Raw genomic sequence first — 18,045 nt, forward strand, 5'->3', positions numbered from 1 at the left:
GATAGAAATACGTTTCGATAAAACAAAAGATGAGGTAGCACTCTTGATTTGGTTTCTTGTTGATCACTCTGTATATACTGGGTAATTTTTGTTCGGTTGGCACAATATTAACAATTTTATCTTCTTATGTGACACTCTTGGATTTCGCGAGGAGTGTCTTCTTCTGCGATCTTCTCTCGTTGGCGGTCAAGATCACGCTTATCCCGCCCGAAACGCCCGAAATCCCGAAGATGCTGTGCAACGTTTACAAAGGTTCGTGCATTACGAAATATCCTTTGAGGCAACTTTTCCCGCAGATTTGCCGTGCTAGCTCTGAATGTTCGCCATAGATCATGTCGGTTTTCTCCAAGTTGGCGAAAGACATTTGTGATTTAAATTGAAGTTAAGATTGCTGTTCTTGTCAAAATAATTAATTTTGAATTAAATGACAACAAAAAAAGTCTACTATGATTTATTTTTGACCCATTTTCCCATGGTATTCAGTTGCAAACTTTCTTTGAAAAAATTTTAGCCCCTTTTTTTAGAAAAATATTAACATTTGTATAAATCATTATTGGCTCAATCGTTATTTTTTGTGGGGTTCTATCACAGGTTCAAATATCTGCACAACCTTCAAAGTTACCCTGTATTGAAGATATTCAAAACTCTTCATTTTCAACAGGTTTACAGGTTCTAACAAATTAAACTGTTCACGCGTTAATATTCACTTCAAGAAGGACTTTTCTTTGTGTCAAATTTCTTCTGCAGCAATCTGGATTCTAATATGTTTTAACAAGGTCTTTCGGTTCTGATGAAGGCATGTTATCACACGTTATACTTAGGGGAGGAGGGAGGTTCAGATGATGCAACTGTTGCCAGGATGGCAGAATATGCTTTAAAACAAATATTGCGTTGTGGTGGTATTGTACGGTTGGCTTCAAAACTTTAAAAAAACGATGCTTGGCCATGACAATCTGACAGATTTCATCCTGTATATCTGAATAAAAGTTTGGTTAGGAATTCTGAAAATTTTGAAGGCACAGTGTTGCCATACTTATGTTCCGCTTTTTTGCGAATCGATTGAAACTGTATTACAAGAAATTAATAGAGAACCCAGCATTTTTTATTAAAAATAGTTTAACAAGCAGAAAACGGATAATTTCTCCAAAATGGAATCACTTTTTTTAAAAGACATCTACACTTTAACCTCATCCATTATTTCATCTTCAGAATTATCTTCATCATTAGATTCCGAATCATCTTCTAATGTTTAGCCCACGAATAATTTCGTTCAGATCTCTTTTAAAAAATGGTTCCACTTTTCTGATTTTCGTTTTTTTGTTGTTCTACGGGGTGATCAATAAGGACTGTTTAAGTTGGTAACACTGAATCGTATTTTAAATCGTATAACAGGAGTAACTTCCGGTTGTTGGTGGCTTGTCGGTGTTAATGCTATACCTATTTCAGATATTTGTCAAATAAACCAACAAAACATATCCAGTTACAGTGTTATAAATAAAAAATTTCTTAATTGTATTGCCAACTTAAACAGTCCTTCTTGATCACCCGGTAGTATCCTCCAGACCTTTTTTTTTGTAATTGTGCAATATATAACAGATCTTCCCACCTATAAATTAATTATACAGTTCAGGATTTCATCGAATACAAATTCATTGTTCTCACATTGAAGATATCCATCAATCTGTTAATAATAGCATCATTACTTAGATCGGCCCTACCTCGTTTAAAATGTGCCTAACCCTTCAACACTCGACAAACACAACTTTTGGCATTATGCACTTGTAGTAAACCCTTTAAATTATTACTTTGTGTTGTCTAATTTAAAATAAATTGGAAAAACGTCAAAATGACATTTATTGATAACTTTATTTACTTTCTGTTTTAGAATCATCTTGCAACATAGCAGTTCAAATTTAGTTACAAAAGATTTACAACCAAAATGAAATGAAATATAACTACTACTTTCCTCAGTACTGCCAATTTAACAAAATTAAAGCATGGCAACCTATCGTTTTTTTAAAGATGGAATAGATTATAGTGGACCAAATCTAATGGACAGAATTATAGAGGTTTACGGATAAAAAGGAAACCTAGGCAACGCAAAATTGCGATTATTCCACCTTAATGATGCTCAACTCTAATTGGTCAACTTCAGAATGTCTTTTCTCGGTTATCATTTGAGATAGGACTTTTTTTCTTCAAAATACACGTTAATATATTCGCCCTAAGTTCTGGGACACCTGTATATTAATACGTGAAGGAAAACTTTTGTACCCCTTTTTAAGCAAATTGCGCGCGCGGAGGATTATGAGATTTGGCATAGTTAAAGTTTATGTGGAGAAGGAGTGCAGAAAGATAAAATTTATATATAATATACAGGGCGTCCCCAAAAAAAAAGACAAATCCATAGCTCCCTTATTTACTGGAGGATTTTAATTATCTATACACCAAATTAAATGGTTGTGAATAAGCTACAAAATAGCTTACTAAATTCACGTAAAACCCAAAGTGCTTCAAGGTTAAACGGTCAAAATATTTTTTCAAATACGGACACATACTTTTTTTAGTAATTCTGATAGAGATTTTTATTCTGAAAACAACAGTATACGACATGTGTAACCTCATATAAGAAAAAATTTTTTTTTTAAATAACACTACATTTTGAAACAAATGACGAGCACCAAGCGAGAAGCTATCAAAATTCATTGCGTCACAAAGTAATAAATTAACCAAATTAAGTTAGTTGGAAAAACAAATGACAAATATGTAATAACATTTGGGATTGCACGTACAGAGCGCAGTTTAAGCATCGACGATTTTTTAACTTTTTTTTGGGTAGGTAAGTGTACACTTGTGATACACTGTTCTTTTTAGAATAAAAATCTCTATTAGAAGTGTTAAAAAAATTATGTGTTCGCATTTGAAAAATTTTTTTTGACAGTTTTGCCCTGAAGTCCTTGGACCTATATGTGAATTTATTAAGGCTTTTTGTTGCCTATTTAGAGCCATTTAATTTGGTGTATAAATAATTAAAATCCTCCGATAAATAAAGGAGTTATGGACTCATATATCTTCTTTGTCGGGGACATTTGTGTGTTACAAATATCAAAACAGTCATTGTTTACGTTTTTGGAACGAATGCGGAGTGGATGATTTGATAATTGATTTAATCCCCCTCGCAGTGAAATCCATTCCAAGAGGGAGTTTATTGAGATTATTCATTAAAAAAACTCTTCGGAGTGAAATACAAAATTCTTTGACTATTAGTGGTTTGCCACCACATAAGTTAGTATTGAAAGTTAATTGCACGTTTTACTGATCAGAAACTTAAATACAAAGGAAGCATTTTAGTCTATGGAACAAGAACATGCATCAAGTTCATGCATCGAAATACTATTGATTGCGAAGTTTTAACTGGAACCGAACGCAATAAGAGAATTTTGATTCCACGTATAAATTTAACAAATTCAGGTACTATTTTACCATTTAATTTTCAAAGAAGTCAATTTGCGATGACAATAAATAAGTTTCAAAAACAAACATTCGAAAAAATGGCAATTTTATTGAGGCAGTCAGTTTTCAATTGTACGTCGCAGCAAGTGGAGTTCGATCATTCAATGGTTTGAGATTTTATATTTCCGAATATAACGGCCAAGGGCATTTAGCAAACGATGAAATTTTATTTTAAGTTCAATGGACAAAATTTAATTTTTTTAACCGCCCGGTTTTTTGTTTCAATAAAAAATATAGGTATAAAAATTACGAAACACGTGTTCTTTATTTCATTTTTCATTTTTTGAATTAATTTTTTATTTCAATTTTATATAATTTGAAAAAGATTGGCAAATTAACTGTGTAGCCTTGGCGAAACCTGGCCATTATAAAGAACCTAAGAAAATGTCAAAAACGCGTTATTGTTTTTTAAATATGGCATAATCAAACTATACCTCATTTTTCTTATTGTTCGTATTTTTCAAATAACTTGAAAATTAGTGCATAATGACGTATTTGTAAACGCTCGCAGCTGACGTAATAGAACAAAATTAAAAAAATTACATGCGATAATTATAGAGGTATACTCTTTGATAAAAAAAAACCTCAGTAACATTCAAACTTAAAAATTTAATGAAAACGGTCGAATTTCGACCGCTGGGCGACCTCTAGTTGACATAAATTGACAAATTAAATTTCCAATTCACATTAGGTCAAATTTCATATCCCGTTTTTTTTTAAGCCAACTGTAATAGCCTCCAAGTCTTCTAATACCGCAGCAAGTATTGATTGTTATGTTAGTTCTGCAACAATTACCAAACAAAATTTTAATCTACCAAGTGATTTAGTTGGACCCGACATTGTGTATTTACTTTCTAATCGCATGAGGTTTGGCCATGATTTTTTGACACATTTCACACAGTATAGTCAATTTGAGAATACAAACTGTCATCAACTGTCAGGTATCAAGTAAAAATTTTCTTCAACACGATGCCGAAAGTTGTGTGTCAAGAAACCAAGTGCACCATCTTGAAATGCTATGAAAACAGGCTAACAGATATTTTTAACGTACTATGGCGGACAATAAATTTAGGCCGGCAAATTTATGACATTTCAAAAAAGTCATTGTCATTATGACTGATGTGTCAGTTTGTCAAACTGAAGGTTTTCAAGCTGTTTGGCGTTTCCTTCGCCCTTTTTGTAACTTACAGATCATGACCCACTAGCATAACTGATTTGTAGTAGCACTTCTCTCTGGTGCACGCTTCTTTTCCCAATTTTAACTTTGATTATTGCTGTCACGATGACACGAATGACAAAAATCGAAAATGGGGTTAGTTGAACATAATGCCAGCTTCACATTTTGATGTCAAGCCAATGACAAGCCGGCCTAAATTTATTGTCCGCCATAGTAACAAGTTGTTAAGGGGAAGAATACGCCAGTGGTGAGAGCCAAATTAAGGCGATTTTTGTCGACAAATTGTGGCCAAACTAATTAATAAATTTTCCTGAAAAAAATATATGCCATAAAACTAGTGTAGATTGAAGGCTCTTGATATTCAAAATGTTCAAGACGGCCTTAGTTTTCCCAAAAAAAAAAAAAAAAATAAGAAAACGCCTAATAATTTGCCTTACTTTAGAATATTTTTCTGAACAGGACTTTATTCAGATGAGAACAAGAATAATCAAGATATATCGATTGATGTGTTGTTGAAGTGTTTGTGAAATTTCAAATTTGTTGAGTAATTACAATCGTTGTAATTCCTTGACAAAATTTGATTGTACAACCCAGTGAAAATGCAGCTATCAGCGTTCTATCCTTCGCGTGTTGTCTCCGTCGAAGGCCTGGCGCCTCGACTTCGACTGTGTTGGACGGGGTTGCACTCGAATGTTTATTGCATCCTGGAATTTGCGTTCAGGTAGAGTAGTAAAACTAGGAGCGTAATGAAATTTACAAAAAGAAAGTTTCTGCATCTACGTTCTGCATTTACTTTTAGCTTGATTTGATAGAGCATTGACTGAACAGTTGATATTCGTAATAAAGCGTAATAATAACACTTCAGAAATTTTTCCTTGAATTATCACTGTCATTTTCTCCTCCTTCCTCGAATTTTGCTAAACTCATTTTTGATCCACAGTAAAATTTTTGTTGTTTTCATATATAATATACCAAGGGACAGATATATTGCCGGAAATTTTTTCGAGCAGTCCTCACACACGAGTGTTTGTAGCAAGAAAATTACACGAGGGCGCCAGCCCGAGGGTAATTTTGAGCGACAAACACGAGTGTTGGACTGCAAGAAAAAATTTCTGGCGATATATATCTGTCCCGAGGTATATTCGGAAGAGAATCGCCCGAAAAAAATTTTCCCTAGGTCAATTATATCGGAAATTTTCCCTAGGGAAAATTTCCGCTTAATTAAATTGTGATTGGTTGCTATTCAAACAATTCGGAGTTGTGATTTGTCAATATAAATCATGTGACATTTGAGGGCGATTCTCAACTAAATTAACTAACGCTTTGAGAGTCATAGACTACGTATAAATTAAAAAAATTGTGTAAAAGTTGAAAATGAAATTTTCTTTCGTGGAATTGTCATGCCGAATACAACTCGATGGTACGAAATTGCGGGAAATTTTTCTCCACATTTTACTCGTATTTGTTTCTTAGACAATTTGTCGTCGAAACAAATATTCGTATAATGAGATCGAAAATTTCCGGCAATTTCACGAGAACAAAATTTCCGGAAACAATCAACACACTCGGGGTATTGTAAGTGACAATTCAACTCACATTCTCTCGACCAATCAGATTTACGAAATTGGTCAGTACGGACCAATCACGCTTGTTTTAAAAAAAACGCCGCGGAAATTTTCACTAGTGAAAATTGCCGCCGGAAATGTTTTGACATTTTCACTATTTATTGACGAATTGTACAATAACAATCTTTTTTAAATCACGAACGACTATTCAAGTATTTCTTTCATAGAATTTTTCAATCTTCGCTCAGTGAATTATCATGCCGAATACAAACTCGTGGGTACGAAATTGTCGGAAATTTTCTCCTCAGACCACTCGTATTTGTTTCTTAAGACAATTGCCTTAAGAAATAAATACTCGTATCTGAGATCGAAAATTTCCGGCAATTTCGTACCCACTCGTTGTACTCGTATTACTATTGAAAATAGAAAATATGAATTAGACAAAGGTGAATGTATTTTTAAAAACAATTAGCCGTACGGGGCTCGTATATAGTTACAGGTAGCCGGAGTAGCCTGAGGGGTCCGGCACCACTAAGTTGGGGTAGAGAGAGGTAAAGATTGAACAGTGATAAAAAAATTATATTTATGCTTATTTAAAATTTTACCAAATAACGTTTACACACGATTTTATATGCATGTAAAAAAGGATGATTGGATTTTCTGTTGGTCTAAAAATGAGTGCTTGCTTTATCAAATGATCGACAGAAGAATACCTAAAGCAAAATTATTCTGGCATTTTGGAAAACCCGTTACGACTCGCTTGGAAAAACCCGGAAGCTCGGTCATACCTGCACCCCCGACGTAACGAATAAGATGGGGATATACAGGGTGATTCATCTTTTACCGCCGGTGGCAAAATTGACCTTAAAAATTATGATTTCACTTTCATATTTTGCAGACCTAATTTATTATCCATAAGGCACATAATATCAAAAAATGAAATGTATAAGTTAATTATGTCAAATTTTGCCATTTTCTCAAATATTAATTGTTTAATTTATTCAACCTTGTAGTATATGCACACTCAGGTATTTTCACACAATTTTACCATGTTAAATTAATTTTAGCGTATGGTATTATTGAAATAAACGCATTTTGATATTCAAATTTGTATTTGCTTCATGATTTACGACATAATGTCCAAATATCTTAACAATAAGATTTATTAGAGGATTTTTATTGCCACAGCAGGGGGTCCTTTGTAAAATCGAAGAAATTCGCCTAAGCAGGTCAGTTTTACAAGGTAGTCATTGTTAGAGAAAATTTACAACACTAAAAGCCAACAACCATCAATAAAGGCAACTTTTCCATTAAAATCGATTTAATTCAAAAACTATCAAACATTTTTCGAAACGGATTGCAGATATTGATTTTATACGCCATTAGCCACATTCTGATGCAAAAATTTGAACATAAATTTTTCTTGAAAACCAGTTTTTTATAAATATCTGCTCAATAAAAAATTTTTTTTTGAAATAAATTATACCGGTCGAAAGTAAATTTTTCGACAACTCAACTCTGTAAATTTTATAAATTTTTCTCAATTCTTAAGGGTCATTTTGCCACCGGCGGTAAAAGATGAATCAGCCTGTATAAGGGCCTACTGAGATTTACGAGGTCTTTTTCGTTTCGATCTCCATCCTGATTTTGGTATCTACAGTGCAGTAAGTGCGAAAGTGTGTGAAAAATGGGAAACAAACAAAAACTACGTCTATCAGATCATAGAAAAAATAAAAAAGAGCTAGCTAAGAGAAGGTAAGAAAATGTAGTTTTAAAGATTTTTTTTTAACCTGTGTATGTTTCATTTACGACTTTTATTTAAATATTTATAATTGAAAAAATTGCAGATTGTTCCAACAAAACCTAAAGAAAAACACTTCTGCATCCGTAATTGAGGAAACTCCAGTTGCGGGCATGTGGTAATTAATTATTTTTAAGTGTCAGTAGTGAGTAGTACCTTGAGTCCGAATAGGTTTTCCCTGTCATTTATGAAGTTCAGGGGCAGCTTTTAATAACGGGCCGTCAGAGTCCGATTCGAGCAGTCGAAGCGAGCGGACCTGTTTTACGGCGCGCGATAAGATAAGCGGCAAGTAAAAACGAGGTAGAATGAAAAAAAGTGATAGTGAAAGCGAGAGAGACGAAGATCACAAAAGGAAAAGAGAAGAAGGACGAGAATCAGAAGAGAGGATTAACCCATTTCGGAAAAGTAAAAAAGTGGAAAGATCAACTGTTAAAAAGGCAACGGATGAGGAAATGAAAAAGATGTTGGAAAAAATTATGGAGGATGTAGGGGAGATAAAGGAAGAGAATCGGAAGATGAGCCGGGAATTGGAACAACTGAAAAGTATGATGCGTGAAAAGGAAGAAAAATGGGAAAGAGAAAAGATGTAATTAAAAGAAAAAATGACAAAATTGGAGGAGAAAATGGAAGAGCAGGAAAAAAGAGTGAGAAAAAAGAATATTGTCGTAACGGGACTGGATGAAGAGGAATGTGAGAACGAGAAGAAACTGGAAAAATGGATGAAGGCAGAATTAGAGGTTGAAGTAAGGGTGAAAGAGATGTATAAAATAAATGGAGGAAAAATGATTGTGGCAGAACTTGAGAGCTGGGGGGAAAAACGGAAAGTTATGGAAAATAAAAGGAAACTAAGAGAAAAAAAAAGGAAAGAGAGTGTACATAGAAGATGATATGACAAAAAAGGAGAGAGACACACAGAAGAAATTAAGAACGCTAGCCAAAGAAGAGCGAGAAAAAGGACTGCGGGTGAAAGTGGGTTATAAAAAGATATGGATAGAGGGAAAAGGTTTTAGGTGGGATGAAGAAAACGGGAAGTTACATACAGCAAATTTTTGAATAAGAGCGTAAGAAAAAGACGACAGGGCAGAAAAGGGAAAACGAACATGGAGAGGAATAAAGGAGAAAACGAGCAAATAAGAATAGTATTCTGGAATGTAGCGGGAATAAAAAATAAAGAGAATGAGTTTTGGAAGTATTTGGGAGAATTTGACGTAGTGGGATTGGTAGAAACGTGGGTGGAAGAAAAAGGCTGGGAAAGATTGGAAAAGAGAATGCCGAGAGAGTTTGAGTGGAAGTGTCAATATGCAGAGAGGGAAAGCAAGAAAGGGAGAGCGAAAGGTGGGATAATAATGGGTGTGAAAAAGGGACTGGAAGAAGAAAACGGATCTGGAGTAAAAGAAGAAAGAGGGTTTATGGAAAGAACGGTAAAAAGAAAACAGAGAAAATGGAGAATTGTAACAATTTACAGCAGAAGTATGAAAGAAACGAAGAGAATAATAGAAGAGCGAGTAAAAGAGCAGGAAGAAGGAACTCTGGTGATTGGGGGTGATTTTAATGCAAGAATTGGGGGAAAAGGAAGGCGGATGGAAGAACAACAAGCAACAATAGAAAGAAGACCAACAAAAGATGGAATAGAAAACGCAGAAGGGAGAGAACTGGTTAGCTTAGTAGAAGAAAGAGGATGGGACGTACTTAATGGAAACTGCATAGGAGACGAGAAAGGGGAGTACACGTATATTGGATCGAGAGGGGAGACAGTTATTGATTATGTTATGGTGAATGAAGAAGCATGGGATAAAATAGAAGAATTTAAGGTGGGAGAAAGAGTGGAGTCGGATCATATGCCATTGGAAGTGAGGACAAAAGGAAGAGAGAAAGAGAGAAGTATGAAGGATGTTAAAAGAAAAATTGTGAAGAATATTTGGACGGAAGAAGGAAAAGAAAAGTATAGAGCAAGACTTAGGGAGGCAAAATACGAAGAAGGAGAAATAAACGAAAAAGTGAGGGAGCTGAGCGAGAAGAATGTAAAAAATGCAACAGAAAAAAAAGAGATAGAGATAAGAGAGAAGATGGGGCTGTGGAAAAACGAGTGGTGGGATAAAGAATGCAGGGAAGGGAAGCAAGCAGCAAGAAAGAAACTAAGAAATTGGAAAAAAGAAAAAGCAACGAAGGAAGAGTACAAGAGAGCACGCAAGAGGTACAAATTAGTATGCAAAGAGAAGAAGGAAAAGAAACGGATGGAACAAGAAATGAAGATGAAAGGTATAAAGACGGAAGAAGAGGTGTGGAGATACATAAATAAGGAAAGAAAGAAAAAAGGAGAAATAGTGAGTGATAGAATTACTATGGAGGAATGGAGAAAGTACTTCAGTGAGTTGTTGGGGGGTGAGGAAAACAGACAAGAAAAGGAAAAGAGACAACACAGAGTGGGAGAAATAGAAGAGATAACAAGAGAAGAATTAGAGCAACAACTAAGAAAACTGAAAAGGAAAAAGGCACCGGGGAGGGACGGTATACAGAACGAATGTGTATGTGAAGCTTTTTGATAGCTTTGAATCTCTTGACTTTGTACTGAATAAAAACGTTATCATTATTGGCGATTTCAATATCTCTCATTATGTTTTGGCTTTAAGTGGCGTCCAAGACAACAAATCTAGAATCTTTCTTGAATTCTGTAATTACACGGGTTTTCATCAGAACAACAATATCGCTAATGACTTCAATAGAATACTGGACTTAGTTTGCTCGAACAAGAAATGTGTGGTCAGCAAGGCCGTTGATATATTGTGTAAAGAGGATGTTCATCATCCACCCCTTCACATTCTATATGCTTATAAATATGCTTATAAATATAACACATCAGTTAAAGGTATTTCATCTAAGAAACAACATTTTAATTTTCTAAAAGCTGATTTTGTTGCAATAAACAAAAAATTGTCTGACATTGACTGGTCTTTTCTAAAACCTATATCTGATATTGACGTTATGATGGAGGCGTTTTATAGCAAACTGAATGATATATTTAGTATTTGTGTTCCAAGATCCCTACGCTTTTACAAATCGAAATATCCCCCTTGGTTTAATAGCTCAATCGTTAAGCAGCTGAGACAAAAACATAAACTTTGGCTAATATACAAACAAAGCAAATCTCCTCTATTCTACGATGAATTCAAGTCTATCAGAAAGATTATCAAGTTAGAAATCAAACGTGCCCATTGTAAATAACGGGTGACTATTAAAATTTTCACTTAGGGTTGGCTATGGATCATTCTTTGTTTTACGTTGCACCTTAGACACTGACAAGTTTGACATTATAATTAACATTATAGGTTATGTTTCAATTGTACTGACTGACATTTGTCGTTCGTTCTTGCGTGTGTCTAAAGTAACAGCAAAAATAAAAACTCGTTCAAAGCCAACTCCAAGTGAAAATTTTAATAGTCACCCGTTATATTTTACAAGTGGAACAAAATATAACAAAAGATCCTAAAAGTTTTTGGTCTTATATCGATTGTATTAAGAAAAACAATTTTATACCTACTTACATGACTTTCAACGACAAGGAACTGCAGACTCCTACAGACATAGCAAATGGTTTTGCTGATTTCTTTCAACAAACTTATACCTCATCTTCCACAGCAGTTTCAGATAATAATCACTTCGATAGGTATTCGCGCAATTCCGGCTGCTTAACTATTCCGACTTTTACTGTAACTAATATGAGTGATGCAATAAAAAAACTCAAAACTAAAAAATCCTCTGGCCCGGATGGTATTCCTGCTTTTGTAATTAAAAACATTTGTGACAATATTACAACCCCACTTACTATAATTTTTAACCGTGCGTTAAGTTCCTCGACATTCCCTGCTGTTTTTAAAAATTCAATAATTTGTCCGATCTATAAAAAAGGTGATAGAAAACAAATTCACAATTATAGGCCTGTGGTTCTGCTGTCGAGCTTTGCTAAGGTTTTTGAGATTTTACTTCACGATACGTTATCTCCCTTCGTGAAAAACCAGTTATCGAACTTTCAACATGGCTTTGTGAAGGGCCGATCTACTGTTACAAACTTATGCAGTTTTGTGCAGTTTGTGGCTGATTGCATGAATGATCGTTCTCAAGTTCATGTTGTATTCACGGACTTGTCGAAAGCGTTTGACACAATTGATCATCCAATACTGTTAAGAAAACTTTCCAAATTTGGACTCTGTACCAATTTTGTCGAATTTTTTAGGTCATATTTCAGTGGTCGTTGTCAGTATGTTAATTGTGCTGGCTTTCAATCACACGTGATCAATGTTTCATCTGGTGTACCGCAGGGCTCCATTCTTGGACCACTTTTGTTTAATGTCTTCATTAATAATATAGCGGATGTTGTTGACTCTCAAATTTTATTATATGCTGATGATTTCAAAATTTACTCAAGAATTGACCATGCCTACGAATGCAGGATACCATTGATGAAGTGGTAACCTGGTGCAACAGCAATGATCTAAAACTAAACAAGGATAAATGCTGTATTATGTCATTTACCAGAAAGACTCAGCCTATTCATCATCACTATACTCTTGACATCTCAGACCTACAACGCTGTACAAAACATGTTGATCTAGGAATAACTCTCGACAGTAACTTGTCCTTCTTAGATCATGTTGAGGGCATGGTTACCAGATCGGTTAGATCCCTTGGGTTTGTCATCAGAAACTCTCGGAGTTTCAATAATACTGATACTGTGAAACGTTTGTATTTTACTTTCGTGAGATCGAAATTGGAATATGCTAGTGTGGTTTGGTCTACTGGTTATAAGTCACAGATTGAGGATCTTGAGAAAATACAAAGACGTCTTCTAAAGTACTTGAGTTTCAAAGTTGATGGTACTTATCCAGAGAACGGCCATCCACAACATGACCTGTTACGTCGTTGGAATGTAGACAGTCTTTTGCATCGCCGCGTTTGCCATTCCCTTATTTTTTTACATCGACTAATTAACAACGTCTTCGACTGTCCTGAACTGCTGGGTAAAATTAATTTTCATGTACCTAGGCTGGCATCCAGAAATCAGTTGACTTTTTATATGGATACTCCTCGCATTAATACGCAAAAATTTTCTCCGCTCTTCATGATGTGTCATAATTCTAATAAGTTACCTTCCCTCGATATTTTCAACTGCACTATTAGAGACATAAAGGGGATGTGCTTCAATACAGATTAATATACTGATTTTGGTTTTTCCTACCCTCTAATTGGACTACATGTCTGTTGGGTGGTGTAATAATAATAATAATAATAATAATAATAATCGTGGATATATGGAACTGAAAGGGAAGTTGATAGGTTGTTAGAGATTTAGGGCCCGGATTTTAGGCAAAATGGACTATTTTTATTTTTTAAGGCACATGTATGAAACTTGTCTATAAATGATTTCTGGCTTAATTAGAGTAATTAGAGCCATATTTGATTCTGCCTATTCGGCCTAAAATGCCCTTTAAATACCTATTTTACCTTTTAACTGCCTGAACATGCCTAAAATGACCAAAAATCAATTTCATTTTTGCGGTTTTTTCCCAATTTTCGAATTCTGGGAAGTTTACGGTATTGAAAATGTAAAAGTGGTACCTCAATAAAATTTACAATGCTTTATGATTTTAAAATTTAAGGAGATGTAATTACTGAAATGTACAAAGTGCAGTACAATACAGGAATTACTTTTTCGCTTTTACGGTTGGGACCATGATGTCAGCGGTAAATACTCCGACAATACCTAAGTACCACAAACCATTAGACTGGACTGGCATAAATTACAGAGTTTATCTGTTTGCCTCTGTTCGAAGGGGTGCAGGTATACGCGGTCTAATGTTTTCTGATACTTAGGTATTGTTAGAAGCTTTAACGTTTATAAAATGGTCCTTGCCATAAAAACGAAAATTAAAATCCCGAAGTGAAACAATAAGAGAAACCTTAAGGGTGTCATTTTCTAAAAATTTAAGAAATATAAAATTAACCATCTCCTCTGAAATTTGGTGGGAGACGTAAATATAAGCATTACAAATTTGTCATTTCTCGTTTACTTTATCTCCGTGCAGTGGTCGTGTTTCTTGTGAACCTGTTTAAAGTGAACATAATGCCGAAACAAAAAATTAGTTTACGCGAAAAAATATTACAGTGGACAAGCAAGAAAGATTTATATGAAATAAAATCAACCCGAGAAATGTTTTGTAAAGCTTGTGGTAAACTGGTAAGTTAAGCATAATTAAAAATATGTCATTTTATATTTTTTACTTATTTGAAAATTTTATTTTTTGTAGTTTATATGCGAAAAAAAATGTCACTTGCAACAGCATGAGCAAACGGCCATCCATAAAGAGAACATTATGACACCGCTTCGGCAAACGTTGCTGACACAGAACTTGGAGGAATCGGCAAATAGTACATTCAATATGGAACTTTGTAACGTCTTTTTAGCTGCCAATATACCATGGCACAAACTACAAAATCCTGCGTTTCAGAATTTTCTGACAAAATATTGTGGTAGAAAAATTCCGGATGAGTCTACTTTACGGAAAAATTATTTACCAAAATGCTACAAAGATGTATGAACATACTATCTTTTAATATTTAATTTAAAATTATTTTCACTTTTAGACTATTGACCGCATTCGGAATGAGCTGGATCCTTTTAACATATGGGTTTCAGTTGACGAAACAACAGATGCACTTGGGCGATATGTGGCGAATTGTCTGGTTGGGAAACTTTCAGAAGATGAACCTGGAAAATCTTATCTTTTGGCGTCTAAACAATTAGAAAGAACAAATCATGAGACAATAGCTAGATTCGTAAATCAATCTTTAGGTAAGGGTTTTTCACTTTTTTAAATTTATTTTGATTTAAAATTTCTATGCGTAGAAATCTTGTGGAGTACCAGAGTTGTTGCTGAAAAGTTTCTTTTGTTTGTAACGGATGGAGCACCATATATGATAAAATCTGGTAGACACCTTAAGGTGTTTTATCCAAAAATTGTGCATGTCACATGCTTAGCGCATGCTTTAAATCTAGTGGCTGAAAAAATTCGCTATCAATATGAAGATGTGGATAATTTAATTTCGAACGTGAAAAAAATTTTCGTTAAGGCACCTTTGAGAGTTGAAATGTACAAAGAAAAACTAAAAGAAATGCCACTGCCTCCACAGCCAATTTTAACACGATGGGGAACATGGCTTCAGGCTGCTATGTTTTACAGCGAACACTTTGATTCCATTAAAGAAGTAAGTATATAAAAGATAAGCAAATTAATTGATTGTTAAACTGTTTTTAACTACTCACAGGTTGTCATGTCCTTTGATGGAAGTTCTGCTGTTGCTATTCAAAAAGCACAGTCTATAATGAAGAAACCCGGAATAAAAAACCAATTAATTTATGTTCGCAGTAATTTTAAAATAATCTGCGAAAGTATTACTCAATTGGAAAAAAATGGGTTACCTTTAACCGATTCAATCAAAATTGTTGAAAACGTATTTACCTCCCTAAAAAAATCTCCAGGCCCTGTAGCAGCAGTAGCATTAAAAAAACTTGAAGATGTTACTGAAAAAAATCCTGGATACAAATTTCTTCTAGAATTGGCAAGAATTTTTAGAGGTGAAGATGTGCCGGAACATGACACCAAAATGGAAGAAATTTATTACAAATTTGCGCCCATTACCTCTTGCGAGGTAGAAAGAAGTTTTTCAAAATATAAGTCCATTTTGGTGGATAACCGACAATGTTTTAAAGTAGAAAATTTAGAGCAATATCTTGTATGCAATGTAAATACGTAACAATGTAAATAACTAACAAACTTGTAGTATTGTAATTAATAAAAAATAATTAGTAAATATCTTGTTGTGTGTACCTACTTAAAACTTTAAAAACACATTTTTTAATTTAATTAACCACAACTTTAAGGACCTAGTATGGCTTATTTTCAGTTTTTAAGGGACTATTTGCAGTAGTTTAAGGGACTATTTTAGGCACCTATTTCCGACTTTTTAATTGCCTAAAATCCGGGCCCTAGAGATAATGAATGGAGTGTGGAAGGGAGAGGGCTTCCCCCAGGAGTGGAAGGAGGGGATAATATGCCCCATATATAAGAAAGGAGAAAAGGATACAGCCAGCAATTACAGGGGGATCACGCTCCTTAATGAGGCATATAAGGTATACGCGATGATTGTGGAAGAAAGACTGATGAAGGAAATGAATGAGCGGGGTGCGTTACCAGACGGGCAGGCGGGATTTAGGAAAGGTAGAGGGACTATGGACAACGTATATATCTTGAATCATATAATAGGAAATGAGATAAAAAAGAGGGGTAGCAAGATATATGCATTTTTTTGTAGACCTGAAGGCGGCTTTTGATAATGTGGAAAGAGACTTACTGTGGGAATACTTGAGAAAGAAAGGGATAAATGAGCATCTGGTAACAAAAATAGAAGAGATATATGAAGAGACGATAAGTAGAGTGAGAGTGGATGGAAGAGTGAGTGAATGTTTCAAGACGTATAAGGGAGTAAGACAAGGTTGTCCACTAAGCCCCAGCCTGTTTGCAGCGTTTATAGGAGATATAGAGGAGATGTTCAGGAAGGGGCAGGCAGGGGGGGTCGTGGTGGGCAAAGAAAAAGTGTGGTCTTTGGCATACGCGGATGATTTGGTGGTGCTAGCGAGAGAGGAGAAAGGTATGAAAGAAATGTTGGGAAACATGGAGAAATATATGAGGAGGAAAAAGTTGACGGTGAATGTAGAGAAATCCAAGATGATGGTGTTTAGAAAGGGGGGTGGTAGCAGAAAAATAAATGAGTGGAGATAGGAAAAGGATAAAATTGAAGAAGTGAAAGAATTTAAGTATTTAGGTTATGTGATGAATGAAAGAAACACAGCAGCAGCACATGTGAGAGAGTTAGTGAAAAAAGCGAATAAGATAATAGGAGCGGTATGGGGGATAGGAGAGAGAAAATTTGGACATGACTTTAGAAGGAGAATAATGATGTTTGATAGTCTGGTGAAAAGCGTGATGATGTATGGAGCGGAAATATGGGGATGAAGAGAGCAAGAAGGGTTGGAAGGGGTGCAAGGAAAATATTTGAAATGGGTGCTAGGAGTAGATAGAGAGACACCGGGCTATATAGTGATGGAGGAAACAAAAAGGGATGGAATAAGAATAGAAGCAGGAAAGAGAGCAATAAGATTTGAGGAGAGGTTGATAGAGAGAGGAGAGTGTAGAATTTTGCAAGAGTGTCTGAAAGAAAAAAGGAAAGAAATAGGAAAAGGGGTATGGAAAGAGAGGGAGGCATATTTCGAAAGAAATGGGTATGCAGGAGCGGAGATAGAAAGAATGCGAGAGGGAGGCAGAGCAATGACAGATGAATTGGTGCAGAGAGACAGAGATGTGCAAGTGCAGGAAAGAAGAACGAGAATTAGGGAATCTAGGTACAATGGGAAGTATGAAAAAATAATAACGGAAGAACTACCAAAGTACCTAGGAAGAGAGAGTAGAAAGCAGAGAGTGATAATAGCAAGATTTAGGTGTGGAAATGAGGAGAGAGAGAATAAATATTGGAATGAGGATAGGATTAGAGTGTGCAGGATGTGTGGAGAAAAAAAGGAGACGATAGAACATATGTTGAATGAATGCGTAGAATTGAGAGAGAGAGGAAAGTAGAGAAGAAATGTTGAATGAGGACGGAAGAGGGATCGAATGGATGAAGAAGGTTGAGTGGAGAAGAGGGACAATATGTGGGGAGGGATAATTGTATTTGGAAAGCTGCTAATTTGTTATTGTTTTGAATTATTGTCTTATTTAGTTAGTTAGTTTTAGTTATTATATTATATTTTATTGTATTTTATTGAGTTAGTGGGAAATGTCGAAAATCGGATAATTTATAAATCTGTATAGGTATTAAATATACATACAACAACAATAACGGGCCGTCAGATTTGTTATTTTGTTATATGGACACCGAAG

At 34.9% G+C, this 18,045-nt stretch overlaps 2 protein-coding genes across 2 annotated transcripts; both read left to right on the forward strand.

Annotated features, from left to right (window-relative positions):
- The first annotated feature begins 9,156 nt into the window (after positions 1-9,156).
- On the forward strand, positions 9,157-10,599 carry LOC138135109 (golgin subfamily A member 6-like protein 22). Its single transcript, XM_069053756.1, has one exon. The coding sequence runs from the start codon at positions 9,157-9,159 to the stop codon at positions 10,597-10,599; it is 1,443 nt and encodes a 480-aa protein (XP_068909857.1).
- Positions 10,600-14,424: 3,825 nt separating this feature from the next.
- On the forward strand, positions 14,425-15,865 carry LOC138135271 (uncharacterized). The gene is made up of 4 exons (XM_069053972.1): positions 14,425-14,643; positions 14,696-14,903; positions 14,958-15,316; positions 15,377-15,865. Exons 1-4 carry the CDS (start codon positions 14,425-14,427, stop codon positions 15,863-15,865), a joined length of 1,275 nt encoding a protein of 424 aa, XP_068910073.1.
- Positions 15,866-18,045: the final 2,180 nt, after the last annotated feature.

Source organism: Tenebrio molitor, chromosome 7, assembly GCF_963966145.1.
Source record: "Tenebrio molitor chromosome 7, icTenMoli1.1, whole genome shotgun sequence".
NCBI lineage: Eukaryota > Metazoa > Arthropoda > Insecta > Coleoptera > Tenebrionidae > Tenebrio > Tenebrio molitor.

Coding starts and splice junctions, on each gene's coding strand:
- LOC138135271 (XM_069053972.1), top strand. CDS start 14,425: ATGACACCGCTTCGGCAAACGTTGCTGACACAGAACTTGGAGGAATCG. Junction 14,644..14,695: donor TACCAAAATGCTACAAAGAT/GTATGAACATAC, acceptor TTTCACTTTTAG/ACTATTGACCGCATTCGGAA. Junction 15,317..15,376: donor ACTTTGATTCCATTAAAGAA/GTAAGTATATAA, acceptor AACTACTCACAG/GTTGTCATGTCCTTTGATGG.
- LOC138135109 (XM_069053756.1), top strand. CDS start 9,157: ATGGAGAGGAATAAAGGAGAAAACGAGCAAATAAGAATAGTATTCTGG.